Raw genomic sequence first — 19053 nt, 5'->3', positions numbered from 1 at the left:
CCTACCAACATCTTCCGCCTCCACACAAAGATTACCCTCATGGTCTCTAATAGGCCCTACCCTTTCTTTAGTTACCCTCTTTCTCTTAATATATTTATAGAACATCTTAGGGTTTTCCTTAATTTTACTAGCCAAGAATTTTTTGTGCTCTCTCTTAGCATTCCTAATATCTTTTTAAATTTTGCCTCTTAACTTTCTATATTCCTCTAAAGATTCTATAGTATTTAGCGTTGGTATATGACATAAACGTCCCTTTTATTCTTTATCCTCTCCTGTAAGTCCCTCGACACCCAGGGGACTATAGAATTATTATTCCCATCCTTTTTCTTTAAGGGCACATGTTTGGCCTGAGCCTTCTGGATCTCCTCCTTGAATGCCTCCCACTGTTCTGACACTGATTTACCCACAAGTAGCTGTTTCCAGTCTACTGTGGCCAAACCACTCCTTAACTTAGCAAAATTAGTTTTCCCCAATTCGGGACTTTTATTCCAGGCCTATCCTTGTCCTTATCCATAGCCAACTTATATTTGACTGAATGTGCCTTGCTGGTCTTTTTCCCATGCCTTTTGACTTGCATGTGAATTCTCCCCTGCCACCATACAGCATGCCTACAGCTGTCAGTTATCCACAGAGACCCACAAATGACTAAAGATGTACCTCAAAAATCTTGGAACTCTTCTTCCATGACCCCTCATTGTAGTTAATATTACTAAAGGTCAGAGGCTTCTGTGTAGCATGAAACCTCCAACATGCAACTTTCTCGCCTCATGTGGTTTTCAACTATACAACAACAATCTAAAAGTAACAAATTGTCCAAAAATTATCAGATTTTGGTACAAGATGGTCAGTGGAACAATGTATTGGACTTTCACATCTGGGCCGTGGCTTTGATTCCACCCTGCTTGATGGAATGAAAATCTATCTCTCCTGACTGCAAAAATCCTATGAGAACTGAATTAGAGATGTGGAAACATTACATTAATGCAGTAGGGGATCCTCAGGAAAAGTCGGGAAGCATGCTTATAAAAGAGCAAAGAGAGCTTTCGCACTGAATTTCCAAGTCTTCCACCTGCTGGCCCCAGGACACCATGACTCCATCCGAATTCCCGGGGTTTGGTTATTTATATAATGTTGGGCACCCAGTGGGTTGGAGGCTAGAAATAGCAGTGCAGGCCAGCCAATGGAGCTGAGTGCCATCAGGTCTGGCTGAGGAAGTTTCACAGCTCAAAGAGCTTGCCCTTTTCCATAGAGACCACTTTACTTACGGCGGTCGATTATTTTGTGACAAGCTTCCTCAGGGAAAGTGGCTTTTAAAATTTGGTGTCTCCACTCCCGCCACTTGCTAAGTACTGTACACCAGCTTCATTCAGTAATGTGGGCTTGGGGGCAGGGAAGGGGGGCATCAGAAGCAGAATTGGCAGGAATTCTGTTTGCTGGTGTGATCCCGTCACCAGTAAAGGAAAGGTGGGCTCAAGATCCGCCCACCGTCACTCCTTCTTAAACCCATGGCCAAGGTAGAGCAGAGACCCGGAGTAAACTGGCCCCACCACTAATTTCTCCCCATTAGCTCCTCCTGCCCCAATAATGCCCCCAGTGTGCCAGAACTCCTGAGCAAATTCAGGCCCTTTATTCTGCGCCTGATCCGGGAAATCTCAGTGCTAATATTAGGTGACAAATATGGATAAAGTATCCAATTCTGTGGCACCAGCATCCCTCACATAAGCACATAGAAAGTCACTAAAGATATTTTTTTCCCTCTAAACAATGTAACAAGATGAAAGAGGTTGTTGTAATATTAAAAGTTACAGAATGGCATTATGTGTACATGAACCTTTTAAGCAGGGTCTGTCTGATCTGTTTTGTTTCATCATAGGTGCTTCTACAAGAACCAAACCAGGGAATTCGGTACAAGTTTAACGTTCCAATCACTCGTACTGGTAGTGGTGATACAGAAGTGGGATTTGCATGGCATAATCTGCCATGGTCAGAATGCTCATCCACCTGTTCTGGAGGTAGAAGCGCATGAATACCGCAGAATTGTTGATAATCACTGACTCTTAATACAGCTTTTATGATTTGGTGTAAAACTACTAAGGCAGTGTATCTGTGCGCCTATGTAATCTTTGCAGGGTATATTCGAATCAGTGGTTACAATTGTTCCTCAGAATGTACATATATCTGATTATTATACATTTTACAATATTATCCATACTTACAATCATAGAATTTTACAGCATAGAAGGAGGCCATTTGGCCCATCGTGCCTGTTCTGACTCTTTGAAGTGCTATCCAATTAATTCCACTCCCTTGCTATTTCCTCAGTTCGGGGGCTAGCACTAATACTTAAGCGCTAGATCTCACTAAATTCATTCAGTAATAGACTTCAGAAGAAAATAAAGAAACCTTATGAAGAGGAGATTATAGTTTCTCCAATAGTCTAGTAGGTAAAAGCTTTGTCTGGCGTAGCAGTAAGCTATACACACCTGAATGACCTTGGTTCAATTCCCAACCTGTGCTGAGCTATCTGAACTCAGCCGAGCAGCAGTAAGTAACTACTGTTGTACTTGGCACATCTGGGCAGAAGGGGAAAATCAGCCATGGTTACTGCTCCGAATCATGACCTTGACTGGAAAGTATGGACGTCAGGTGACAACAAAATCGGGCTCAGCTCTGACACCCTCCACAGTTGAATAACTTGCTGCTGCTCACTGCCTGGGCTCACACTGTAAAAATGTCCACTTGCTTGAAGTACTGGAGCACCTTTGAAACTGACCCCTAACATTCTGGAGAGGAGGGGAGATTTTTAGGGTATTTTGTAAACTGTGTATCTAGTATATGCACACTGGATTCTTGAGTTGCTGATTTATGTGGTTTCAGTGGTCAGATTGTTGCATTTTAATTTTTGAGAGACAACTGGAATGTGCACAAGAAAATGGCTTTACTTTTCTATGGAAAGTTTAGCATTGTGTAATTTTTTCCTCAATTTTAAACATGATTACGTTATAAAGATTATCCTACCCTATTCTATTCTATTCTATCCTGTTATATTTGAACACATTTTGAAAGTTTGCATGACATTTCCAAATTTGTACTGGTATTTCAGGTAAATTAAATTTACTGGCCCTGAATTCCCACGGGGATTCTCTTGCTCTCGTGCTGGCAGGAAGTCAGTGGAAACCCTGGAGAAATGCTGAAAACGGGGTTCTGCCCAAGTTATGACAGGAGCTCAGGAAATTCAGGGCCATTGTTTTAGATGATATAGTGTTGAAGGTCATTTAAATCTCAGGTATACAATTTAAATAGAAACTAAATCTAAATCAAATTATAATATATACAAGACAATTTATGCCCCTGTATTTTTTGAAACTACTTCAATGTAATACTCATATTTTCTATCAGAAGGACAAACACATTTATCTTTTATATGATGTTTCTGATGTCAAATGCCCAATATTCCTCCAGCATAAATCACACATTCATCCAACAGTCTTCAGTAGTGATGGGGTGCTTAGCTAACTCATACATAATCTTGGTCATTATGGTCATATTTTAATGAAAGTTAAAAGAATTACTTGTATTTTTCTGGTTATGTTGATGCTTCTGCACCTGAAACATAAATCTATCTTTTCTCAGTTCAGGAGCTGATATACTTGCTGAGTATTACCAGCAATTATTTTTTGTCACAGATCCCGCATTCCTTTTAGGTTTTACGTGTACAGTAATACAGGCCATACAGCATAGATCGAGGCCATTTGATGCATCGTGCCAGCGCCGGCACTTTGAAAGAGCTATTCAATTAGTCCCACACCCCTGCTCTTTCCCCATACTCCAGCAAATTTCTCCTTTTCAACTATATATCCAATTCCCTTTTCAAAGTTACGATTGAATCTGCTTCCACCACTCTTTCAGGTAGTGCAATCCAGATTATAACAACTCACTGCTTTAAAAAAGTTCCCTTCATTTCCCCCCTGGAATTTTTGCCAATTATCCTAAATCTGCATGCTCTGGCTACCAATCCTCCTGCCAGTGGAAACAATTTATCCATACCTTCTCTATCAAACTCATCATAATTTTGAACACCATTATTGAATCTCCTTTTAACCTTCTCTGCTCTAAGGAGAACAATCTCAGATTCTCTAGTCTTTCCACATAACTGAAGTCCCTTATCTCTGGTACCATTTTGGTAAATCTCCTTTGCATCCTCTCCAAGGTCTTGACATAGAAACAAAGAAAATAGGTGCAGGAGTAGGCCATTTGGCCCCTCGAGCCTGCACCGCCATTCAATAAGATCATGGCTGATCATTCACCTCAGTACCCCTTTCCTGCTTTCTCTCCATACCCCTTGATCCCTTTGGCCGTAAGGACCATATCTAACTCCTTTTTGAATATATCTAACGAACTGGCCTCAACAACTTTCTGCAGTAGAAAATTCCACACGTTAACCACTCTCTGAGTGAAGAGGTTTCTCCTCATCTCGGTCCTAAATGGCTTACCCCTTATTCTTAGATTGTGACCCCTGGTTCTGGACTTCCCCAGCAACGGGAACATTCTTCCTGCCTCTAACCTCATAATTTTTAATGTTTCTATGAGATCCCATCTCATTCTTCTAAACTCCAATGGATACAAGCCCAGTTGATCCAGTCTCTTCTCATATGTCAGTCCTGCCATCCCGGGAATCAATCTGGTGAACCTTTGCTGTACTCAAGAACACCCTTCCTCAGATTAGGAGACCAAAACTGAACACAATATTCCAGATGTGGCCTCACAAAGGCTCTGTACAACTGCAGTAAGACCTCTCTGCTCCTATACTCAAATCCTCTAGCTATGAAGACCAACATACCATTTGCCTTCTTCACCACCTGCTGTACCTGCATGCCAAACTTCAATGACTGATGTACCATGACACCCAGGTCCCATTGCACCTCCCCTTTTCCTAATCTGTCACCATTCAGATAATATTCTGTCTTCCTGTTTTTGCCACCAAAGTGGATAACCTCACATTTATCCACATTATACTGCATCTGCCATGCATTTGCCCACTCATCTAACCTGTCCAAGTCACCCTGCAGCCTCTTAGCATCCTCCTCACAGCTCACACGGCCATCCAGCTTAGTGTCATCTGCAAACTTGGAGATATTACATTCAATTCCTTCATCTAAATCATTGATGTATATTGTAAATAGCTGGGATCCCAGCACTGAACCCTGCGGCACCCCACTGGTCACTGCCTGCCATTCTGAAAAGGATCCGTTTATTCCGACTCTCTATTTCTTGTCTGCCAAGCTGTTCTCTATCCCCGTCAATACATTACCCCCAATACCATGTGCTTTAATTTTGCACACTAATCTCTTTTGTGGGACCTTGTCAAAAGCCTTTTGAAAGTCCAAATACACCACATCCATTGGTTCTCCCTTGTCCACTGTACTAGTTACATCCTCAAAAAATTCGAGATTTGTCAGGCATGATTTCCCTTTCATAAATCCATGCTGACATGGACCGATCCTGTCACTACTTTCCAAATGCGCTGCTATTTCATCTTTAATAGTTGATTCCAATATTTTCCCCACCACTGATGTCAGGCTAACCGGTCTATAATTCCCTGTTTTCTCTCTCCCTCCTTTTTTAAAAAGTGGTGTTACATTAGCTACCCTTCAGTCCATAGGAACTGATCCAGAGTCAATAGACTGTTGGAAAATTATCACCAATGCATCCACTATTTCTATGGCCACTTCTTTAACTACTCTGGGATGCAGTCTATCAGACCCTAGGGATTTATTGACCTTCAATCCCATCAATTTCCCTAACACAATTTCCTGACTAATAAGGATTTCCTTCAGTTCCTCCTTTTCGCTAGACCCTCGAACCCCTAGTATTTCCGGAAGGTTATTTGTGTCTTCCTTAGTGAAGACAGATCCAAAATATTTGTTCAATTGGTCTGCCATTTCTTTGTTCCCCATTATAAATTTACCTGATTCGGACTGCAAAGGACCTACATTGGTCCTCACTAATCTTTTTCTATTCGCATATCTATAGAAGCTTTTGCAGTCAGTTTTTATGTTCCCTGCAAGCTTCCTCTCATACTCTATTTCCCCCCTCCTAATTAGACCTTTTGTCCTCCCCTGCTGAATTCTAAATTTCTCCCAGTCCTCAGGTTTGCTGCTTTTTCTGGCCAATTTATATGCCTCTTCCTTGGATTTAACATTATCCCTAATTTTCCTTGTTAGTCACGGTTGAGCTGCCTTCCCCGTTTTATTTTTACTCTAAACAGGGATGTACAATTGTTGGAGTTCATCCATGTAATCTATAAATGTCTGCCATTGCCTATCCACTGTTAACCCTTTATGTATCATTTGCCAGTCTATCCTAGCAAATTCACGTCTCACACCTTTCCTTAAGTTCAGGACCCTAGTCTCTGAATTAACACTGTCACTCTCCATCTTAATAAAGAATTCTACCATATTATGGTCACTCTTCCCCAGGGGGCCTCCCACAACAAGATTGCTAATTAGTCTTCTCTCATTACACAACACCCAGTCTAGGATGGCCAGCTCTCTAGTCCTTCCTAAAGTACTGTAGCTAAAATACTCTCGCTGAGGCATAACCAAATATTTATAAAGATTTACCATAAGTGCCTTGCTTTTGTGCTCTATGCCTCTATTTATAAAGCTTAGGATCCCGTATGCCTTTTTAACAGCCTTATGAACTTGTCCTGCCAACTTGAAAGATTTTACATTGGATTATATAGCATATACGGCACAGAAACAGGCCGTTTGGTCCAACCAGTCCATGCTGGTGCTTATGCTCCACTCGAGCCTCTTCCAATTTTTTCTCATAACTCTCTATTCCCGTCTCCCTCATATGCTTGTCGAGCCTCCCCTTAAAAGCATGGTCCAGAAATCGCAATCGGAGGCTTCCTCTGGAAAGACACCTCTGACTGAAATTTATTTTACAAAAGTACCTGGTGGTCCCGGAGGAAGTATTCTCATTGATAAGAATGGTTGAGTTCCGTTTATACAAGCTCCCATTACTATCAATAAAAATACTCCCAAAAATACAGAAACACAACAGAATAAATTAAAAAGACACCTCGCAAATTTAAAATTAATTAAAATTGAATGTTTTAGACAAAAATGTATTTTTTTGAGTTTTTTTAATATGATTTAATAGGGGTAAAAATAAACTTACCTTAATGGACACAGTTTTTAAATATAAAAATTAGTGATAAAATTTAATTTTTCTATCTTTTAAAACTCTTATGCTGGTAAAAGCAGGCTATACCTGCTTTTACCAGGCATAAGAGTTTGAAGGACATTCGCTGGGCAGGAGTTGGACAAATAGCCCAAATCTCTGAGTGCATGTCTCCTTCTCCCAGGGGTGCGTGCGATCTGTCAAGAGAAATTTTGATAGTTCACAAATGTCAGCTCTTGGCACATGTGCATCGCGCGCTGAGAACCGGCACTTGCGAGGCCTCTTCGGGTGCGTGCGCACTTCGTACATACCCGGAGGGGCTGCAATTTATGGCCCCATCTATAATATTCACTTCAATCACCCCCTGTGGTAGCGAGTTCCACATTCTCACCACTCTTTGGATAAAGAAGTTTCTTCTGAATTCCCTATTGGATTTCTTGGTTATGCTCTTCCTTACAAGTGGAAGCACTCTCTCTGAAGCCACTCTATCAAAGCCATTCATAATATTAAATGCCTCTATTAGGTCACCCCTCAGTCTTTTTTCAGAATTTTCAAAAATTTATGTATGTGAGAAAAATAATTGCATTTATATAGTGCCTTACATAACCCCTGGACGTCCCAAAACACTTTACAGCCAATGAAGTATTTTTGAAGTGTAGTTACTCTTGTAATTATAGGAAACGCAGCAGTCAATTTGCGCACAGCAATCTCCCACAGACAACAATGTGATAAGTGCTGTGTATGGAGAAAGAGTCAGACTGAACACTCAGAGCTCAAAGTAAAGTGTGACTGTAGTCTTTTATTGCAGGTCTCCAGAGTGCCTGTTCAACCTGTGAAGCCTCCTTAAATACCTGTGCTCCCAAGGGATTATGGGATCCCTTGGGACTCCAGGGGATGAGTCCTCTGGTGGCTGTACAGATTAAATACAAGTTTACATATATAACAACACTCACCCCCCCACCCCCCCCCACAAAGTCAATAGTGTAACTATTTACACTGTAAGTCGATCTGGGCCCTTCTTGCCCTGGTTGATTGTCTCGGTGTGAAAGCTGGTGTTGTTGAATCATTTGTTGGGCCCTTGCTGGGCTGCTGTGCAGCTGGCCTCGCTGGGCTGCTGTGGATGATGGATTCTGCTTCGTGGTCAACCGTGGTGCCGGTTGCCACTGGTGTGTATGTTGGGGGATCAAAAAAGGGTAGGGTCCAAGGTGGGTTGCTCAGGGTAGTCCGTGAATCTGAGTTTGATTTAGTCCAAGTGTTTCTGATGAAAGTTTGACCTGAAACACCCTGCTCCCCTCTTTGGCCACGACAATGCCAGGAAGCCACTTGGGACTTTGTCCATAATTTAATACAAATACAGAATCATTGATTTCAATCTTGTGTGACACATTTGCGTGATCATGGTATGCACTTTGTTGAAGCCTCCTGCTCTCTACCTGTTCATGTAGATCAGGGTGAACTAACGAGAGCCTTGTCTTAAGTGCTCTTTTAATGAGCAGTTCAGCAGGTGGGATCCCAGTGAGTGAGTGGGGTCTCGTGCGGTAGCTATGCAGGACTCGGGATAGGCAAGACTGCAGAGAGCCTTCAGTTACCCTCTTCAAGCCTTGCTTGATGGTTTGCACTGCTCTCTCTGCCTGACCATTGGATGCTGCTTTAAACGGGGCAGCTGTGACATGTTTGATCCAGTTACGGGTCATGAATTCTTTGAACTCAGCACTGGTAAAACGTGGCCCGTTGTCGCTCACCAGGACATCGGGTAAGCCGTGAGTGGCAATCATGGCCCGCAGACTTTCAGTGTTGGCAGCGGACGTGCTAGCCGACATTATCTCACATTCAATCCACTTGGAGTATGCGGCTACAAATACAAGGAACATTTTACTCAACAAGGGGCCTGCATAGTCGACGTATACCCTAGACCACGGTTTGGAGGGCCAAGACCATAAACTTAGCAGCGCCTCCCTGGGTACATTGCTTAACTGCGAGCATGTATTACATCTGTGAACGCAGGACTCTAAGTCCGCATCGATACCGGGCCACCACACATGGGATCTGGCTATCGCTTTCATCATTACGATGCCTGGGTGAGTACTGTGGATGTCATTGATGAAGGTGTCTCTGTTCTTCTTGGGGACCAGTACTCGATTGCCCCACAGAAGGCAGTCTGCCTGTATAGACATTTCATCTTTGCACCGCTGGAACGTCTTTATCTCTTCCTGCATTTCCACTGGGACACTGGCCCAGCTCCCGTGAAGCACACAGCTTTTGATTAGAGATAATAAGGAATCCTGGCTTGTCCAGATTTTGATCTGCCGGGCAGTGACGTGTGATTGCTCACTCTCAAATGCTTCCATAACCATGGCTAGATCTGCGGGCTGCACCATTTCCATCCCCGTGGTGGGCAATGGCAGCCTACTGAGAGCATCGGCGCAGTTTTCTGTGCCTGGCCTGTGGCGGATGGCATAGTTGTATGCGGACAACGTGAGCACCCATCTCTGGATGCGGGCCGATGTGTTGGTATTTATCCCTTTACTCTTGGAAAACAGGGATATAAGTGGCTTATGGTCAGTTTCCAATTCAAATTTTAGCCCAAACAGGTATTGATGCATTTTCTTTACCCTATTTGTTTGAGCATAACAATTTTCTCGCTTTTACAAAGGCATTTTCTTGGCTTTTTCCCCAAACCCATTTGCCCCCTTTTCGTAGTAAGACATGTAATGGTTCTAGCAGTGTGCTGAGACCCAATAGGAAGTTCCCAACGTAGTTCAAGAGTCCCAGAAAAGACCGCAGCTCCATCATGTTCTCTGGCCTCGGTGCGTTCTTGATTGCTTCTGTATTCGCATTGGTGGGCCTGATGCCGTCCGCCGCAATCCTCCTTCCCAAGAACTCCACTTCAGGTGCCAGGAAAACGCACTTCGAGCATTTTAACCTGAGCCCCATGCGGTTGAGTCGACTAAGAATCTCCTCCAGATTCTGCAGATGCTCAACTGTTTTCCAACCTGTGAACAAGATGTCGTCCTGGAAGACTACGGTGTGCGGGATCGACTTCAGTAAACTTTCCATGTTTCTCTGGAATATCGCCGCCGCTGATCGGATTCCAAACGGGCATCTTTATAAATAAAAAGACCTTTGTGCGTGTTGATGCAGGTGAGGGCCTTCGATGATTCCTCCAGTTCCTGCGTCATGTCGGCTGAAGTCAGATCCAGCTTCGTGAACGTCTTTCCTCCTGCCAGCGTTGCAAAGAGGTCATCGGCCTTTGGTAGTGGATATTGGTCCTGCAGGGAGAAACGATTGATAGTTACTTTGTAATCACCACAGATTCTGACGGTGCCGTCTCCCTTGAGGACTGGGACAATAGGACTGGCCCACTCGCTGAATTCGATCGGTGAAATGACGCCCTCTCTTTGCAGCCGGTCTAGCTCGATCTCTACCCTTTCTCATCATGTACGGTACTGCTCTCACCTTGTGATGGATGGGTCGCGCCCCCGGAATTAAGTGGATCTGCACTTTTGCTCCTCGGAATTTCCCGATGCCTGGTTCGAACAGCGAAGGAAATTTGTTTAAGACCTGGGCACATGAACTATCATCAGCGGGCAATAGCGCTCGAACGTCATCCCAGTTCCAGCGTATCTTTCCCAGCCAGCTCCTGCCGAGCAGCGTGTGACCATCGCCCGGTACCACCCAGAGTGGTAGCTTGTGCACCGCTCCATCGTAGGAGGCCTTGACGGTAGCACTGCCGATTACAGGAATCTGTTCTGTAGTGTAAGTTCTTAGTTTCATGCGAATTGGAGTTAAGACTGGCCTTGAGACCTTGTTGCACCACAACCTTTTGAAAGTCTTTTTGCCCATAATGGACTGGCTCACGCCCGTGTCCAGCTCCATTGACACCGGGAGTCCATTTAGTTCAACATTCAGCATTATTCGGGGACAATTCGTGGTGAATGTGTGCACCCCATGTACCTCTGCCTCCTCTATCTGAGGCTCTGGTTCATCGTGATCCTCCGTGGATCTGTCCTCCTCTGCAGCATGGTGGTTTGCAGGTTTAACAGGCTTTGCAGCTCGCCTGCACACTCGTTGGAGGTGTCCCATTGTTCCACAGCCCTTGCAAACGTACTCTTTGAATCAGCATGAATGGAAACAATGATCACCCCCGCAGCGCCAACAAGATGTTAATGGCCTTGCATTCATCACCCTTGATGGTGGACTCTGAGTCATCTGCGGACGTGCAGCTGCAGGGACGTGTGACCTGCCCTGTACGTTACGATTCAAAAACAACATCACTTTGTTCACAGTACTTGTAGCAGCACTTGTGTGCTGAGAGATTTGCTTCGTATTGTCACTGGTGGCAATGAACACCTGGGCTATCGATATGGCCTTACTCAATGTTGGGGTCTCTGCAGTCAAACGTTTGCGAAATATGGTTTCGTGTCCAATGCCAAGTACGAAAAAGTCTCTGAGCATGTGCTCCAAATGTCCTTCAAATTCGCAATGTCCTGCAAGGCGTCTTAGCTCAGCGACATAACTTGCCACTTCCTGGCCTTCAGACCTTTTGTAGGTGTACAACCAGTACCTCGCCAACAGAACGCTTTCCTTTGGGTTCAAATGCTCTCGGACCAGTGTGCACAAATCGTCGTACGATTTCTCCGTGGGTTTCGCTGGAGTGAGCAGATTCTTCATGAGGCCATACGTTGGTGCCACACAGACGGTGAGGAGGATCGCCCTTCGTTTGGCAGCGCTCTCTTCCCCATCTAGCTCGTTGGCCACAAAGTATTGGTCGAGTCACTCCACAAAAGTTTCCCAATCATCTCCCTCCGAGAATTTCTCCACGGTGCCCACTGTTCTCTGCATCTTTGGGTTCGCTATCTGTATCTCGTCACCAGTTGTTGTGTATGGAGAAAGAATCAGACTGAACACTGTGAGCTCAAAGTAAAGTGTGACCTTAGTCTTTTACTGCAGGTCTCCAGAGTGCCTCTCCAACCTGTGAAGCCTCCTTAAATACCTGTGCTCCCAAGGAATTATGGCATCCCTTGGGACTCCAGGGGCTGAGCCCTCTGGTGGCTGTACATAGTAAATACAGGTCCTCATATATAACAATAAGGACCAGATAATCTGTTTTTGTTATGTTGATGGAAGGATAAATATTGGCCAGGACACCGGGGATAACTCCCTTGCTCGTCATTGAAATAGCGCCATAGGATCATCTACATTCACCTGAGAGAGCAGACGGGGCTGAAATGTGACACCTCGAGAGTGCAGCACTCCCTCAGCACTGCACTGGACTGTCAGCCTAGAGCTTTGTGCCCAAGTTTCTTGAACCCTCAGGTCTCTCTGTTCCTGCATCCCCTTAAAAATGTTGCCATTTAGTTTATATTGCCTCTCCTAATTTTTTTTCTAAATTGCATCACTTCGCACATTTCTGCATTAAATTTTGTCTGCCCATTTCACTAGTCTGTGCCCTGCTGAAGTCTCCTACCATCCTCTTCACTGATTAATATTTAGAAATGAAGAAAATTTCTCCAAGTCCTCACCTTGCAAGCACATATCAGAACATTGGGAGTGCACTACCCACCATTTACTGATGTGTGCTTAAAGCATGAAAGGTATTTTGTCATGCATGAAGAAGTTGGATAATGTTATGTTTTTAGTAATTAAACATATTGCACATCTAGGCAAATTCAGAATATACTATATATCAAATAAGAAATTAATATTTTTCTATAATGCCAGCAGATCCCTATTACGATTTTTAAATCATGATTATGCATAGACATTATTTTAAAAAATGTGCTAATCTTAATAAAAAAGGAAAAAAACACTTCTTATTTTACAGGTGCACAGAAGCAAGAAGTAGTTTGTAAAAGATTAGATGACAATTCTATTGTCCAGAATAGTTATTGTGACCTTGACAGTAAGCCACCAGAAACTCAGAGAACTTGCAACACTGAGCCGTGTCCACCAGAGTAAGTTTGCAGATTTTTCTCTTTATAATTTTGTGCACTGTAGAAGCAGTAACAGTTTTTCCTTCTAATGCAATTTGAATCAGCAGAAGCTGATTGATTTACTTTTTTATCTCAATTGGCAGACGTGCCCTCAGCTATCTAGGCCCTAAGCTCTGGAGTTCCTTCCCTCAACCTTTCTGCCTCTCTACCTTCTCCTCTTCAAAACCTACCTCTTTGACCATGGTTTTGGTCACCTGTCCTAATATCTCTTTATTTGGCTCGGTGTCAAATTTTGCCTGATAACGCTCCTGTGAAGCACCTTGGGATGTTTTACTACATTAAAGGCACTCAATAAATGCAAATTGTTATAAAGGAAACGCTCGAGTGCATCACATAGAGGGAAGTTCCGCAGCGATGATCGCACACCCATGAATCAGCTCTATAATCAATCTGGCTCAGGATCTGGAATTCACTGCCCGAAAGGGTGATGGAGGCAGATTCAACTGTGGCTTTCAAAAGGGAATTGGATAAGTACCTGAAGAAAAAAAAATTGCAGGGTACGGGGAAAAGTGGGGGAGTGCGACTAGCTGAAGTGCTCTTGCAGAGAGCTGGCACGGGCTCAATGGGCCAAATGGCCTCCTTCTGTTCTGTAACCATTCTATGAATCATGACTTTCAAAAGGGAATTAGATAAGTACCCAAAGGAAAAAAAATTGCAGGGCTACGGGGAAAGGACAAGGGAGTGGGACTAGCTGAAGTGCTCTTGCAGTGAGCCAGCATGGGTTTGATGGGCCAAATGGCAGCTTCCTGTGCTGTAACCATTCTATGATTCCAACTCTTTGCTCTGGAAAATGAATATTCTGGTGCATATAAGGACAGTACCTATAGAGTAGTGGCTTGTTTACCTGGAGCTAGGGCAATGCACATTGAAGGAAAGTTAGAAGGGCTAACCAAAGTGGACAGAATGGAACCCAGGGGTAATAATTCATGTAGCAGTAAACATATAGTGAGAAATAATATGCAGGCTTTAAAATCACACCTGATGATTGCTTTAGAACTCAAAGGAAAGCAATGCAAAGTAATGTTCTTTGGTATATTCTGGTATTTGATAAAGAGGGTTGACCAAGAAATTTGAGGATGTAAATAACTGGCAACAACCTGGTGTGAAAATAATACTATCTTTATAAGTAACTGGGAATATTTCTGGGACAGTAAGGACTAGTACAGGAGAGACAGTATGCACCTAAACAAAGCAGGAACATGAGACTTCTAAGGAACATAAGACACAGCTAGTGAGAATAATTTAAACCAGATAGGCAAGGGGATGGGCAGAGAGGAAATTAGATCCCAGACAAGACTGAGACAGGGTCAACATGTACCTATGGGCCAGCAAACTTAGACACAAACAGGAGCCAGGTACCAGGACCAGACAGACACAAGGCCAAGGAAGGAGGCAAATCTACAATTAAAATGTATACACATGAATACTAGAAGCTTTGGATATGAGATGCTGGAACTGGATGCTGTTGTAACAGTAAGGAACACAATGTGATAAGAATATCAGAAACATGGTTGACCCTGGAGGATTGTAATGAATACAACATGCAACAGGGGTATACAGTGTTCAAATAAAAAGTAGCAGACAGGAAAGGGAGTAGTGCAGCCCTATATGTCAGAGACACATGGGAGGTTAATGAAGTTGATCCTATGGGAGTTGAAAAGTTATAAAATGAATTCCTCTGGTTAGATATCTTTAATGTCAAAGAGAAAACATGCTCAGGGCATATTACAGACCGCTAGATCAGAAAAAGATGGAAGACAGTTTAGTCTATTAAAAAATAAGAAAGGCATATGTAAACAAGAAAGTTATTTAACTGAAAAATGTCAATAATTTGGAACTACCCAAGCAGTTCAGAGTCTGAGGTAAATGATTGCTTCATGACCAAGTGTGTCAAGAAAATCATGAGAGGCGGTGCACAATTTGACTTTGTATTGGTATGATAAGTAATGCAGACAACATACAGGAAAGGGAACCGGTACCATCATTAGGGAATTGTGAACATAGAATAACCAAGTTCGGCGTGATCTGGGATCTAGAAATACTGGATTTTCAGCTTTGCTCATTTCGGGCGGTAATAGTGGCGGGACGGTAAAGTTTGCGCCCGGGAACAGTTTGCGCCTCAGTCAGCTAACTTCAGCAGCTGGGCCCTGAATGCGGGGTGGAACGCTAAGGGAAGTGTTGCACACCTCTCTTTGGGCGCTAGGCCGGCTGAGCAAGCGAAAATCCAGAGCTAAACAACCGGCCTTGGAACGCTCTGAGAGAGACCTGGGGAGAAAACAAACTGAAAAGAAAACACCAAAAGCATTCGCAATAAATGACTCACGCCACCACAACATAAATCACAAAAAAAATCAAATAAAAACAATCACACTTACCTGAGATTGACATTACTTACCTCACTGCCGCCACGATAGCTCAGACCGCCCACTTTCACAGGCGGTCCCAGCACAGCACTCTGCGCAGCGCTACGGATCGGGAGGGAGCCAAAAATCAAGCTGATGTCGCAACCAGGCGCGTTGCACACCGACTCGCCTCTTCCGGGCGGTAATGCTCCGCGCCCCATCGAAAAGCCCGGCGGGGCGCTGGAAGCTGGCCATCCAGAAGAGCTTGCCACTGCCATTGCCGCCCCCCGGGGCAAAAACCGAGACAGCAACAGGCCGAAAATCCAGCCCAAGGTATTTAATTTTAAGATGGTTAATTTAAAAGCAATGAGAAAACAGCTTAAGCAATTGATTGGCAGGGCTTGTTCCATAACATTTCAGTAGAAAGTGGAATATTCATACTGCTGAACATGCAGGATAAACGCATGCCTAAGGTCAGCAAGCTTAGACTAAACAAGCATGACCTTAAATCAAAAGCAAAATAAAGAGGAAGAGCAACCTGTATAAATAATACAGGGAGGAAAGAGTTGACTGGAATGAGCATAGGAACTTAGAGAAATAGTTAAAATGATGATCAGAGAGGTAAGAGAGCGACATGGAAAATTTAGCTGCAGACTGTAACATAACAGTAAGATTTCTTTTAATATTTCAACAGTAAGAGGGCAGTCAGAGAATTGGCAAGAACTCTAAAAGAAGCAAAAAGAGCTGAAACAGAGGATGTGTATTAGATTGATTTCTCCAGGCCTTCACAAGGGAAGACATGAGCAAAATGCCCTCCCTAAGTACCAGTAACCTAAGTAGGATTAATGGCATCAATATAAATGAGATGAAAGTCCTAACATGCTAAATAGGCTCTAAACAAATGAATCCTAGGGATATATGATCAGTTTCAAAGACAAGAAAGATGCTTTGTGATAGAGACATTGATGGTGATCACAAGAGAGTTGAAAACTGAGGAGGTACCAGCAGATTGGAAGCAGGCTAATGTGGTGCCAATGTTCAAAAAGCATTGCAAAGAAGCTGCAGGAAACGACAGAGCCATTAGTCTTACTTCATCGCCAAGCGAACTAATGGAATTGGTTATAAGGAGTAAACTTGAGGATCATCTAATAACCTGGTAAACAGTACTCAGCATGGATTCAGCAGAGGAAAATCTTGCCTGATGAACCTTTCGGAGAAAGTGAACTCTCAATTGGCCGAGACTTGCAAAAAGCACTTTCAACAAAGTTCCAAATAAAAGGCTATTAGTTAAGTTCAAAGCAGTGGGGATTTATATTCAACATTGGGAATGATAAGAAATTGGTTGAAGAGTAGAAAACTGCAAGTACTTGTTTGGGGAGTTATAAGAACATAAGAATTAGGAGCAGGAGTAGGCTATATGGCCCCTCGAGCCTGCTCCACCATTCAGTAAGATCATGGCTGATCTTCGACCCCAACTCCACTTTCTCGCCCGATCCCCATATCCCTTGATTCTCCTAGAATCCAAAAATCTATCTATCTCAGCCTTGAATATACTCAATGATTCAGCATCCACAGCCCTTTGGGGTAGAGAATTTCAAAGATTCAGAACCCTCTGAGTGAAGAAATTCCTCCATATCTCAGTCGTATATGATGATCCATTTTCCTGAGACCATGCTCCCTAGTTCTAGACTCTCCAGCCAGGGGTAACAACCTCTCAGTATCTACCCTGACAATCCCCCTCAGAATCTTATATATTTCAATGAGATCACCTCTCATTCTTCTAAACTCCAGAGTGTAGGCCCATTCTACTCAATCTCTCCTCATAGGACAACCCTTTCATCCCAGGAATCAATGTAGTGAATCTTTGTTGCACCGCCTCTAGGCAAGTATGTTCTTCCTCAGATAAGGAGACCAAAACTGTGCACAGTACTCCAGGTGTGATCTCACCAAAGCCTTGTACAATTGTAGCAAAACTTCCTTATTCTTGTACTCCAACTCCCTTGCAATAAAGGCCAACATGCCATTTGCCTTCCTAATTGCTTGCTATACCTGCAAGCTAACTCTGTTTCCTGTACCTAAATCTCGCTGAACACCAACATTTAATATTTCCTCACCATTTGAAAAATATTCTATTTCTTCCTCCCAAAGTGAATAACTTCACATTTCCCCACGTTATACTCCACCTGCCACTTTATTGCCCATTCACAACCTATTTACATCCCTTTACAGGTTCTTTGTGACATCCTCACAGCTTACTTTCCCACCTAGCTTTTTATCATCAGCAAACTTAGATAAATTACACTCGGGGGGCGGGGGGGGGCAAAATTGGCCAGTGCCCCATTTGGGGGATAATTTTTTTCTCAGAGAAAAGTTAGCGCCCTGCGAGATGGCAAATTGTGTCAAATGTTTGTGTTTTTGCCCCAAGAATGAGAGGGGGAGGGGCTTTAAATGAAGCACTAATGGCCTCAGCTGGGCATTGCAGGGGCGCTATTCACAGGCACTCCTTGTAAATGTTTGGTGTTTCCCCCAGATCGGGGGGCACGGTTTAATGTTTTTTGTTTGCTCCCAAAAGAGTTCACAGGCACTTACCCAATTTCAGCTGAGTTCTATTCATCAATCAGCCTTCAATCCTCAACTCCAGCTTCATCAGGCTCTTAAAGCGCTGATCATTTGAACCTGCTGATGCTCATTTTCAGCATTGCTCAACTCATTCACTGATCTGTGGAGTCCAGGAAGGAGGTGAAATGGCTGCTGCAAATCCCCCTTTAAGGGAGAGTGCCACCTGATTAAGTGATGTGACTTTAGAGGCATCGGTGCGGGCACTAGAAACCAGGAGGGCCTCCTTCTTCCCTGCCTTGGGACGGCGGCCATCACCGCAGACGTTCCATGCCGTGTGGCAAGGGGTTACCCAGGAGATGTCGGCAAGCACTGAGGTGCAGAGAAGCCTGACCCAGTGCCGCAAGAAATTCAACGACCTATGTCGGATGGTCAAAGTGAGTTCAAGCTTCTACACCTCCTCCATACCAGCCTCTCAACCTCTGTCTGTGCACACTGTGAAAACCAACACTTCCACACCACTCAACCACTCAACCACCAAGCATCTGCAGATACTCGCACTCCCATCCTCATCTCACACCTTGCCTACATTCACAGTTATTCAGCCACGGCAGGCATATTTCCCACATACATTGCTGGACTCTTACTTATACCAGTTCCTTTCTTTTGCAGGCCAAGATGGCACATAACAGCCGGGAGCAGCAAAGGGCTTGAGGAGGAGCATCTGACATATGACCTCTCTCTGACATTGAGGAGCAAGTGCTGCGGCTCATTGGCAGCCAGGTGGTGGTCGCTGTGGCCGGCGTAGACATCGACCCTACTGGGGGCAACAATGGTATCTTTATCGCCTCTTCTCTCATACCACTTTCCCCGCCCCCCCCCCCCCATCCCCACCAGAAGGCTTTATCACTTTCCAGCTCCTCATACTGTCTACATTCCTTGCTCTATTCCTCTCCCGCTGCCCTCACCTTGAT

At 43.9% G+C, this 19053-nt stretch overlaps 1 protein-coding gene across 1 annotated transcript in view; it reads left to right on the top strand.

Moving 5' to 3' along the window:
• The window catches only part of adamts6 (ADAM metallopeptidase with thrombospondin type 1 motif, 6), a 400523-nt gene that overhangs the window by 365439 nt on the left and 16031 nt on the right, over window positions 1-19053 (top strand). Inside the window, exons 19-20 of the mRNA XM_070869378.1 lie at window positions 1874-2012; window positions 13013-13142. Of these exons, the coding sequence (XP_070725479.1) occupies window positions 1874-2012; window positions 13013-13142 (269 nt within the window). The remainder of the gene's footprint in view (window positions 1-1873; window positions 2013-13012; window positions 13143-19053) is intronic.

Source organism: Pristiophorus japonicus, chromosome 2 (assembly GCF_044704955.1).
Source record: "Pristiophorus japonicus isolate sPriJap1 chromosome 2, sPriJap1.hap1, whole genome shotgun sequence".
Classification (NCBI taxonomy): domain Eukaryota; kingdom Metazoa; phylum Chordata; class Chondrichthyes; family Pristiophoridae; genus Pristiophorus; species Pristiophorus japonicus.
The sequence above is the reverse complement of the archived record's forward strand: the minus strand, read 5'-3'. Positions and strand labels throughout refer to the sequence as shown.